This window comes from Paramisgurnus dabryanus, chromosome 14 (genome assembly GCF_030506205.2).
Source record: "Paramisgurnus dabryanus chromosome 14, PD_genome_1.1, whole genome shotgun sequence".
NCBI lineage: Eukaryota > Metazoa > Chordata > Actinopteri > Cypriniformes > Cobitidae > Paramisgurnus > Paramisgurnus dabryanus.
This window is the reverse complement of record NC_133350.1, coordinates 26957649-26969929: the sequence shown is the minus strand read 5'-3', so window position 1 is coordinate 26969929 and position 12281 is coordinate 26957649. Positions and strand designations below refer to the sequence as shown.

The window sequence follows — 12281 nt, the reverse complement described above, 5'->3', positions numbered from 1 at the left end:
GGTTTCATTTTACTCCCACAGAATTAGAAAGGGAATAATATATGTGCAAATATTCTCCCAAAAATGGAAATAAATGTATTTTATTGTATCAGACAACTCATTTTCATTCAACCTTATATTAAGACTCTTTAATGAGAACTGAATTAAGAGCAGGCAGTTAACATAAAATATGTGAAATGTTCTGCAATGCGATGTGTTACTATCTGAAGCTATTTAAAACATAATTTTGTGAATAGCTTTGTAATATGCATTGAGTTAATTTTAATATCAAGAATAACCTATAGCTTCTATAATGTATTTAGACCTCAGGACCAAAAACCAGAGAAAAAAATATTTAAAAGAAAAAACTTGGGAAGTTATACATTATCTAAACTTTTTGCCACATTTAAGCAAATAGGTAGGAGGATATTATGCTTTTAAATATTGCTGCTTGAAAAACCCAACTATTTACAACAGGATCGTGAATCATTTGCCAGAATAAATAAGTAAATAAAGCACATGTACAATAACGTCATAAAATATTGCGTAGTTTGGAATATGTAACATTTTGTTATTATAAGAGAAAAGATTGTATGTGCTGTTCTTTATGTTTTACATGCTAAATGCTAAACTTAAAAGTTTGCTGTCTAATGCACAAACGAGTCAATCAATACTACACTCATGCTGAAGTCAGCCAGCTGAGCACTAATGCATGTGTGCATTACGGGGGCATTATCTGTGTATCTTTATTTGTGTGTGTGAGAAAGAGAGAGAGAGAGAGAGAGAGAGAGAGAGAGAGAGAGAGAGAGAGAGAGAGTGTATCTTCTCCGCTCCTTTGTCCCTCCTCCACCATACTACTCGTCCTCGCGCCGCAGTCGGTCCGTCGTCGCGTCCCGCTTTATACACAGGATGACTCACAACAACCTTCACTTCACCCTAACCTTCATTTAACCCAGCCGGTGTGTAACACTGCGCCCCGTGTGCAGCATTCACTCCCGGGGGCAGCATGATACCCGACGCGCCGGCGGCCGCTACTGCAGCAGCATCCGCGAGTAACGGCAGCAGCGAAGGCGAGAGCGCGCGGCACAGACACCGAGCTCCGGGAGACGCGGCAGCGGCGGCGGAGCAGCAGCAGCAGAGCGCGGCCCCGCAACACACATCATCTGGTGTTTTGGGTGAGTATCGGCACCATGGAGAGGGCGGATGCAGACGGGACAGGTGGATGTGACGGGGGCAGACAGCATAACCTTTCAGGATACTAAACAATGCGACGCTTTGTTATGATGTGTGTCATTTATGTCTATTATTATGTTGCCCTGATGTTCGTGCATTTTACACTCGTCATTCACAGTTTCTTCTAATGCTTAGATTAACTGATGATATAGCTTATTTGTAGCCTGAGGAAGGTCATGCATCACACATCAAAATGCACCGATACATAAGACGTCCAGTGGACCATGCGCTACTTTTTAACGCTTGATTAAACATTTTAATCGGCCGTAAGGACAGGCAAAGCTCTTTCGTGCCCTTTTATTGCTGAAATCATTATTTGTTTGGCAATATTCTGGCTGTTTGTTCATGGCTGCATGCGGGGCCTTTTGTTGTGGTTGGACTTAGTTTACTTGGCAGGCTATGAAGTGAATAGTTTGGCTGTGGGGTTTCTAATGTGACTTTGTTTTGGTATGTTGAAATCATGCAGTGGGTTTAGAATAGGCAGTGGATCAGGTTTGAGCTTCATATCTGCTTAAGAGAGCTATGAGTTGATATGATGTCATTGGCCAAGCTGTTATTTCATAAGCTAAAGTGATGTTTAGCTAAATGTGTGGCCTCACCAATAGAGTGATGGATGGATGGCAATCTCAGAAACTTGTTCTGGTAACATAAATCATAATTGTTATAAATGTGCTACTTTTGTGCCGGTACAAATCTGTCACCTGAATAAAATGGTAAAGCATTCTATTCTAATATTTTATTATTATTTATTATAAAACATTTAGTTTTGTAAAAGACCTCGTCAGTTATATCACTTGGGCCTTATTTGTTCTTAGCGTCACAAAGGAAAATACCTATGAAGAAATGCAACAAAGATTTTGATCTGACGGGAATGGACGTGTTATAACATTTTTGGTGGGGTCACATTTCTTTATAGGAATTTTCGCTTATGACGGTTATAACGAAGATGGGCCAAGCTAAGGATTGATTTAACTTATACTGCAACAATGCAGACGACGACACAGAAGTAAATGTAATTTATAGTCGTGCGTAGGTTCTCCGCCGTAGCTACGCCGTTAACTCAAACTACAACAAAAGTCACTAATTATTTACCTCGATCACTGCTGGTCTTCTGAAATTATACACAACAAGCTGCTTCTTCTTTTGTGGGTTTACTGGCCAAGCTGCTTCTTCTTTGGCTGTTTTACTGCTACTCTGGGTTATACTGCATACTGGTGGTCTGCATGTGTAATTGCACATTGATGCTGATGACGCCACAGAAGTATGAATGAAAACTGACGCATCGAGGCTAGGCTACACCATAAGACCTACACAGAACTATGAGCACTTTGTAATTTGTCTTTTTGACACACTAAGGTTTGTGCTGTAGGTTAAATATTTCTTTCCAGCCAAAATCTCTTTGGAGGTTTACATTTTTACGTAATCAATTAAATAGTTGCTGATCATTGACTCTGTTTATAATCTACACTCTCAGATAAAAAGTACAAAAGCTGTCCCTGGGGAGTTATCCTTTAAAAAGTCCACCTTTGTACCTGAAAAGTGCAAAGTACATCGAAGGTACATGTTGGGACCTCGGAAATATACATTTGTACATTTCGGTAGCTAAATGGTACATATCAGGTAGGATCCCAGTGACAGTTTTTATACATTATTCTGATGGGAGAAATTATTTGATTTTTCGGTCCTTTTCTATAGTACGTACTATGAAAGATTACAATTATTTGACACCAGCCCTGGACCTTAAAGGGGACATATCATAAAAATCGTCTCGGTTACGTATGTAACCCTCGTTCCCTGAAGGAAGGGAACGGAGACGTCACGTCGTGACCGACGAATTGGGAACCGCTTCGCGGGTGACCTATCTACTTCGAGAACTATAAGAAACGCCAATGAACTTGGCATGCAGGTATTTGCATAATGCCGGCGCCGCCCCGCCAGGTGCGTATATAAGGCGCAGGTGCACAATACCAAATTAGCTATATTATTGCTGAGAAGCCGAGCAGCAGTGCCCGGCCTGAAAACAGCAATGGAACAGCAAACTGTGGCGACGGGACGTGACGTCTCCGTTCCCTTCCTTCAGGGAACGAGGGTTACATACGTAACCGAGACGTTCCCTTTCAGTCGGTCACTACGACGTCACGTCGTGACCGACGAATTGGGAATCCCTACCAAAACGCCACTGCAGCTGAACCCTTCCAGTGTCTGTAAAAGCCCTCCGCCCTCCACATAGGGGGCGGAACCTAAGGCGAAATGCAGAAGGCCGGTCACTACCTGTTCCTTAACCCACGATAGTGAAGCAGCGAACTGGGGAAGCGTCTAAACTGAGCGGAGCTAGAACACTGCGGAAGCCATCCCCTAAGAAGGTTGAATGGATGACATAAATATGAAACAACCGATAGGTTGCTCATAAAAAGTCTCTGAACAAAACATAGTATGCAGAGAGATGCAGAGCAGGCTCTGCTAAGGAAAACGTGGAGGATTAGTACCCCACGGAGTACACACAAATGAACCCCACGTAGGGGACAAATGTGGACGCCTAGCCTACACAGGTTTACAGAGAATACATCAGTGATAGGTTGACAGCGGATGCTCCGCAACACCAGCTATCAGGGCGGTGGAGGAGAGGCAAAAACAGTTTTTTAGACGTTTTTGCCCCGAAGGCCTTCCATATTGGTGCAGATGTGCAGCACCAAAATAGAGGCTCCAAGCCGACACACGAGCCGACCCTCGGCATTCTTAACTAGTTAGTAGAAAGAACCCGAGTGGAAACCGGTTCGACACGAACACTTTAGAATCTTGTGAACGTATTAGGTGTCGCCCAGCCTGCAGCTCTACAAATATCTGTTAGCGAGGAACCGCGAGCCAGTGCCCAAGATGATGCCACACTGCGTGTAGAGTGAGCACGTAAATTAAACGGACAAGGCACATTCTGCTTTTGATATGCAAGGGCTATAGTATCCACAATCCAATGGGACATCCTCTGCTTGGTGACAGCTTTCCCTTTCTGCTGACCACCGAAACAAATAAAGAGCTGGTCTGAGGTCCTAAAGCTTTGCGTCCTGTCTATATACACACGTAGTGCACGAACAGGGCATAACAAAGCCGTGGCTGGGTCTGCCTCCTCCAAAGGCAGCGCTTGGAGGTTCACCACTTGATCTCTGAAAGGAGTGGTGGGAACTTTGGGCACAAAGCCGGGCCGGGGTCTCAGTGTTACGCTGGATGCAGCCGGCCCGAACTGAAGGCACGATTCGTCGACCGAAAATGCATGAATATCCCCTATCCTCTTAACAGAAGCCAAAGCAAGGAGAGTTAATGTTTTCATAGTAAGAAATTTAACACTCACACTATGCAGAGGCTCAAATGGGGCTTCCTGGAGTGATTTCAGCACCAAGGACAGGTCCCAAGGAGGAATAGAGGGAGGACGCGAAGGATTCAGTCTTCGAGCGCCTCTGAGAAATCTAATGACCAGGTCGTGCTGACCCACTGTTCTACCGTTTACGGGTGAATGGTGAGCTGATATCGCAGCGATATCGACTTTAATAGTGGATAGTGACAGCCTATTCTCCAAACGGCGCTGGAGATATAAAAGCACAACACTAATCGGGCATTCTCGGGGGTTTTCACTTTGGGAAGAACACCAGTCGACAAACAGGTTCCATTTAAGCGCGTAAGCCTGTCTCGTAGACGGCGCTCGCGCTGCAGCAATAGTGTTAGATACCTCTTGCGGTAAATCACTCAAATCCTCCGTGCCCCGTCCAGAGACCACACATGGAGGTTCCACAGGTCGGGGCGCGGGTGCCATAATGTGCCCTCTTGTTGAGAAAGAAGGTCCTTCCTCAGGGGAATCTTCCAAGGAGGGGCTGTCGCGAGGAGAGAGAGTTCTGGAAACCAACTCCTGGTTGTCCAATACGGTGCCACCAACAGCACGCTCTCCTCGTCCTCCCGGACTTTGCATAGGGTTTGCACAATGAGGCTCACCGGAGGGAACGCGTATTTGCGCATGTTTCGCGGCCAGCTGTGTGCCAATGCATCCACGCCGAGCGAGTCGTCGGCTAGTGAATAGAACAGGCGACAATGGGTCGTCTCTGGGGAAGCAAACAGATCTATCTGCGCTTTGCCGAAACGTCTCCAAATCTGCTGAACCGCAATGGGGTGGAGTCGCCATTCGCCGGGACGCGCAGCCCGAGAGAGCGCATCCGCCTCTACATTGAGCGTGCCCGGGATGTAAATGGCACGAAGAGACCTCAAATTCTTCTGACTCCAAGTGAGGAGATGACGGGCGAGATGCGACAGGTGACGCGAGCGTAAACCGCCTTGACGATTGATGTACGCCACGGTCGCAGTGTTGTCTGTGCGAACTAATACATCTTTGCCCTGTAACTCGTTGCTGAAACGGACGAGCGCAAGATATACAGCCCACATTTCTCGGCAATTTATGTGCCAATGCAGCTGGGGTGCCGTCCAGACCCCCGAAGCCGCAAGCCCATCGTACGTGGCCCCCCACCCCGTGTCCGAAGCATCTGTGCATACTATTGCATGCCTGGAGACCTGTCTCAGAGGCACACCGGCTCGGAGAAACGCACGGTCTGACCACGGAGTGAAAGTGCGACGACACGCAGGTGTAATGATAACACGGTGAATGCCGCGCAGCCACGCTCTCCTCGGGACTCGATCGTGAAGCCAATGCTGAAGCGGTCGCATATGGAGCAGTCCGAGCGGAGTTACAGCTGCGGCTGCTGCCATATGCCCCAAAAGCTTCTGAAATTGTTTCAGCGGGACCGCGCTCTTGCTCTTGAATGTATTCAGGCAAGTCAGAATCGACTGTACACGCGCTTCTGTTAGACGAGCTGTCAAATCGATCGAGTCCAGTTCCATACCGAGAAAAGAGATTCTCTGCACGGGGCAAAGCTTGCTCTTTTCCCAGTTGACCCGAAGACCCAAACGAGCGAGGTGTTTTAAAGTTAAATCTCTGTGATCGCACAGCGTCTGACGTGTTTGAGCTATTATTAGCCAATCGTCCAGATACGCGAGAATGCGCACACCTCTCTCTCTCAGGGGTTTTAAAGCCCCCTCCACTACTTTGGTGAATACACGGGGCGACAGAGAGAGCCCGAATGGGAGGACTTTGTACTGGTATGCTCGCCCCTCGAACGCAAAGCGGAGAAACGGCCTGTGCCGGGGGAGAATCTATACATGAAAGTACGCGTCCTTCAGGTCGATAGATGCGAACCAATCGTTTGGACGAATGCATGGAAATATGCGTTTGGGCGTCAGCATCTTGAACGGCATTCTGTGAAGTGCACGGTTCAGCGAACGCAGGTCCAGGATCGGTCGCAAGCCGCCGCTTTTCTTGGGTACAATAAAGTAAGGGCTGTAAAACCCCGACCTCATCTCGGCTGGAGGGACCGGCTGGATCGCGTCTTTCGCCAATAAGACAGCGATCTCCGCACGGAGGACGTGCGCATCGGCAGCTCTCACCGTAGTGAAACGAACGCCGGAGAATTTGGGGGGACGCCGGGCAAATTGGATCGCGTAGCCGAGACGAATCGTGCGTAAAAGCCAACGCGACGGGCTGGGAAGCTGTTCCCACGCCCCCAGACACCGTGCGAGAGGGACTAAAGGCACGATCGGTGTACCCGCGGCGGGCGCAACGGAGGTGATCGCCGGTGTGTGCGTATTGGCCGCACCGACAGTAGTGTTGTGCATGATAACACTCACCTGAGTCCGCTGCTGGGTGGGTGAGTAAGGGAGGCTCTGCTGGAGACACCTCACGCCACTCGATGCACCCTCTGGCGAAGGGGGAGGAAGACGATGGGTTATGAGCCCGTGATTGTCTTCTCTCCCCTGAGAAGACAGAGAGCGCGGAGGGGTTATGAGCCCGTGCGTTGCTCTCGTACTCCTCTGATGAGTCGGAGAACGAGGGGGGGTTATGAGCCCGCTCGTGTCTCCGGCGCTCATCTGAAGACCTAGAGATGGAAGTGGAATTCGCTCTTTTTGTGGAATTGTGGGTGCCGACTGAAAAGTCGGCGGAACAGAAAATTGAAACAAAGGATTCCCCAACCGGCCCTCCTCCGGTGGGGGGAGTGGTGCTTTCACCATCTCCCGAAGAGCGATCCCCTCCATCTCTAGGTCGCCCGTCTCAGGGCCGCTTCGATTTTCTTTTTCCACCCTTTGAAGCGGGCTGAGCGGGCGGGGCGGGCTGCTGACGACCGGTTCCTCGCTTCTTAGAAGAGCCCCGGGGAGGAACGGAGGCGGCCGCCGCAGGACGCCCTCGGCGAGGAGCAGGCTGAGGCGCCGACGTGGATGGGGCAGGCGCCGTGGCATGATCTGAGCGATGGCCTCAGTCTGCTTCTTGGCCGCGGAGAATTGCTGCGCAAACTCCTCGACCGTCTCGCCGAACAGGCCGGCCTGGGAAACCGGAGCATTCAGGAGCCGGGTTTTATCGGCGTCCTTCATGTCCGCCAGACACAGCCAGAGATGGCGTTCCTGGACTACCAGGGTAGACATCGCACGCCCGACGGCGCGTGCGGTGACCTTGGTCGCACGAAGCGCCAGATCCGTAGCCGCACGCAGTTCAGAGAACTCCGCCGAGTCGTGACCTCCCGCGTGCAGATCCCTCAGAGCCTTAGCCTGGTGGACCTGCAGCAATGCCATGGCATGCAGGGCAGAGGCTGCCTCCCCACAAGCCTTGTAAGCAGCACCGGACAGCGCCGAAGACTGCTTACAGGCCCGTGAGGGGAGAGTAGGCTGGTCCCGCCAGGAGGAAGCGACACCGGCCGGACACAACTGCATCGCGACCGGCCGCTCCACTGACGGGATACCAGTGTACCCCTTGGCATCTCCACCCTCGAGAGAGGTGAGGGGTGAAGGCTGAAACGGTCGGTTCCGGGCGGAAAACGGGGTTTTCCACGACCGCGTCAGCTCTTCATGCACCTCGGGGAAGAAAGGCACCGGGGGCGAGGACTGAGAAGCCCTGGCACCCCCGAAGAACCAATCATCGAGGCGGGACGGTTCAGGTGGGGGAGGTTTAGTCCACTCCAAGCCGACCGCCTCCGCCGCCCGAGCGAGCATGGCTGCCATCTCGGGGTCGAACACAGAAGCCGCAACCTGGGAAACCGGAGCATTCAGGAGCCGGGTTTTATCGGCGTCCTTCATGTCCGCCAGACACAGCCAGAGATGGCGTTCCTGGACTACCAGGGTAGACATCGCACGCCCGACGGCGCGTGCGGTGACCTTGGTCGCACGAAGCGCCAGATCCGTAGCCGCACGCAGTTCAGAGAACTCCGCCGAGTCGTGACCTCCCGCGTGCAGATCCCTCAGAGCCTTAGCCTGGTGGACCTGCAGCAATGCCATGGCATGCAGGGCAGAGGCTGCCTCCCCACAAGCCTTGTAAGCAGCACCGGACAGCGCCGAAGACTGCTTACAGGCCCGTGAGGGGAGAGTAGGCTGGTCCCGCCAGGAGGAAGCGACACCGGCCGGACACAACTGCATCGCGACCGGCCGCTCCACTGACGGGATACCAGTGTACCCCTTGGCATCTCCACCCTCGAGAGAGGTGAGGGGTGAAGGCTGAAACGGTCGGTTCCGGGCGGAAAACGGGGTTTTCCACGACCGCGTCAGCTCTTCATGCACCTCGGGGAAGAAAGGCACCGGGGGCGAGGACTGAGAAGCCCTGGCACCCCCGAAGAACCAATCATCGAGGCGGGACGGTTCAGGTGGGGGAGGTTTAGTCCACTCCAAGCCGACCGCCTCCGCCGCCCGAGCGAGCATGGCTGCCATCTCGGGGTCGAACACAGAAGCCGCAACCTGGCCCGAAGGCGGGAGCGGATCCGGATCGACGTCCGAGGCTGACAACCCCCCTTCCGATGTTACGGTGGACATCGCGTCGGGTGGAGGCTCGACAGAGCGCGAGGACACCGTAGAACACGGGCCGCTCGTCTCCATCGGGACCTCCGCTGGCAACGGATCAGGGCGCTGGGAGCTGCTGGACGAACCAGCAGACCGACCCAGCACCGTTATACGGAGGTCATCCTTCGCAAGTCTGGTAGCTGCGCTCTTAGCAGCACCAGACTTGGAAGGCGGGCGCCGTTCCCGGAGAAACGACACCCGTCTCCGCAAATCCGCCATAGTCATGCCCTCACAGATGGAGCATGAACTATCACGCAACGCTGCCTCTGCATGCTGGAGCCCCAGACACGAAAGACAACGCTGGTGGCCATCCCGGGGGGCGATGAACACACCGCATCCAGAAACCGAACACGGACGGAAATCCATCTTTAAAAAGACGACCCCGACCGTGACACGAATGAGTGGCTGTCTTTAAAAAGACACAAAGCTCAAACGTGCTGCTCTTTTAGGGAAATCACTCTTTTGTGCAAGCTGGTGAAACACACAGGGAGAGGCAACGCACTCACTCGAACTCAAGTCCTGATTAAAGAGACAGAGAGAGAGAGAAAGGGTGGAGAAAAAACACTGCGAGCCTCCGCTGAGGTGTCTTCGCCCAACCAACTTTGGCAAGCTGAGATCTTTTTTCCCACAGAACAGGATCTACGAAGATCAGTTTTTTTCAGAATAGCTTCTCGTGAGCAGATGTCTGCCGGCTTCGAAGCAATAAAGCTAATTTGGTATTGTGCACCTGCGCCTTATATACGCACCTGGCGGGGCGGCGCCGGCATTATGCAAATACCTGCATGCCAAGTTCATTGGCGTTTCTTATAGTTCTCGAAGTAGATAGGTCACCCGCGAAGCGGTTCCCAATTCGTCGGTCACGACGTGACGTCGTAGTGACCGACTGAAAGGGAACTGACTTTTTCCATGTTTAAGTGCTATAATTGGGTCCCCAGTGCTGTGGAAAAAGATCAACCCAGTAACTTAGTTTTGGAAACCATTCTCTGCAAGCATGTGAAAAAATAGGTCATTGAAATTTGTCTCCCCTCGTGATGTTAGAAGGGGATAATACCGCCCCTTAATCTGCACCAACCAACCATGCCACTGCCATTTAGTACAGAGATCAACTCTTATGATATTTTGAGCTAAAACTTTACTTATGTACTCTGGAGACACGAAAGATTTATTTGACATTTTAAAAAAACTTGTGAAATATCCCCTTTAACCAAATCCTTAGTCATAGCAGACACATGTAGTTACCAGCATTTTGTTGGGTACACTCTTAAAAATAAAGGTGCTTTTTGCATTGAACCATTTTTGGTTCCTCAAAAGGTCCTTGAAGAACAATTTCTATAATCTGAAATTTTTTTTGCATAACAGAAAGGTTTTTCGGATGTTAAAAGTTCTTTATAGAACCATTCAGTCAGAAATTAACCCATTGATTTTTTCTATGGCATCAGGAAGCACCTTTATTTTTAAGAGTGTAAATACATAGTCTAAAATAAAGTGTGTACAACAATCTTCAGAATATGTGCAAGAAAGACCATATTACTCTGATATAGTTAGGGTGACCGTACGTGTCATTTTCCAGAACGAAATCGAGATGCAGACGAAATCCTGGCCAGGACACATCCCAGGAAAATGGCACGTATAGTCACCCTGGTCAGAAAAGAGATTTATTCATAATAAATAGTGTAGGTCTAGGTGTAGATAAGTGATGCGCGGGTCGGCGTTTTTTCCAAGCGGGTTCCGCTTTTATGAAATATTTTTCCCGTCCCGCCGCACTGTATCTGTTTTTACAACCCGCACCGCCCCGTCTTTCATTTTCATTCTCCGTTCGTTTTGTTGTTGTGGCTGGCAGCGGGAGCTACTTGGCGCTTCCGTGACGCCAAAGGTTTGGGGATATCAAGTTAAAGGGGACAGAGAATGAAAACCCATTTTTACCTTGTCTTTGTTGAATAGTGGTAGTCTACCCGCATTCACAAACATACAAAAAGTGCTAGACATGCTAAACATCTCAGTCTCATAGAAATTCCTCTTTTAGAAATGTCAGCCAGAAAACGGCCCAATCTGAAAAACTGATGCTTATGACATCACAGGCATCTCACTGCCCCTCCACTTTAAAATACTTGGCTACATTTTTTGGGTGGCAGCAAAGTCAGCCAATCAGTAATGAGATTGCAAGTTAAGCCAGTAGGGGGAGCCAAATAGGTGCAAAACCACTTGTTTAAAATCCCCCACCCTAATAGAGCTATCTGAGAGAGGTTTTTAGAAAGCTTCTAAGGCATTACAGACCCAAACGAAACAAAATTTGTATACATATATCACATCACAGAACAAGGATAAATACCCCGTTCAATCAATCTATGTCACCTTTAAGTTGCGCAAGTTACATCGCGGAAGTTGCGTGACCATGTAGGCCTACGCAATTTAACCTTATCAAAGAACCTAATAAAATATGAAAATATTCCCAAATATTTAATATATTCTACAGGGAATTAGACGCAACATACATGTTTTTTTATTTTGTTTTAATGACCCGCCCCGCAATACAGTTACAAATTCTTAACCCTGCATCACTAGTGTAGATCTAATGCCTGGAATAACTCTGCAGAAATGCTCTTCTTCAACTGTTTTGACATTCAGATGTATGATTTCAGCTATTCCTTCTGTCTGATGTTTATAAGAGCTAAGACATGAACATATGGCTTATACCCGACAGCGTGACAATAGAGAGAAACTTGCTTTGCCTGCATGAAAGATTTTATGATTTTTTTAATAACATTTTCATCAGTTTGAGATACATTTCATTTTTTCATTTTAATATGAACCTTAATTGTCACATTTATTTAACTCTGTTTGTATTCTGTTTGTTATATTGTAGTTCATATTCTGATTAAATTGAACTCAAGTGGCAAAATTTAGAGCCATTCATAATTTCTTCTTTCGCAATGTCTCATATATGAGCAGATAACTTAAGAACTAAAAATATTTCACAGTGAAACATTTGCTATTAAATATAGGGCCACATTTTGCTTCTGTTTTGCATGCACAGACTAAAATCTATTAGTGCATTATTGTTTATGTGTCTTTACAAATTATTATGTACCTTACCAGTTATTGGCATGAGCAGACTAAGCCCATCTATTCTAATATCTCCTAATTTTTCTTCATAGATTTTT

The 12281-nt window shown here is 48.9% G+C and overlaps 1 protein-coding gene across 2 annotated transcripts in view; it reads left to right on the top strand.

Annotated features, from left to right (window-relative positions):
- Positions 1-810: 810 nt before the first annotated feature.
- The window catches only part of ano8b (anoctamin 8b), a 48152-nt gene continuing 36681 nt past the window's right edge, over positions 811-12281 (top strand). For both annotated transcript variants that reach the window (XR_010521040.2, XM_065241818.2), the window contains exon 1: positions 811-1154. Coding sequence is in view for 1 of the 2 variants with exons in the window: in XM_065241818.2 (XP_065097890.1) it covers positions 986-1154 (169 nt within the window). In the remaining variant the exon portion in view is untranslated. The remainder of the gene's footprint in view (positions 1155-12281) is intronic.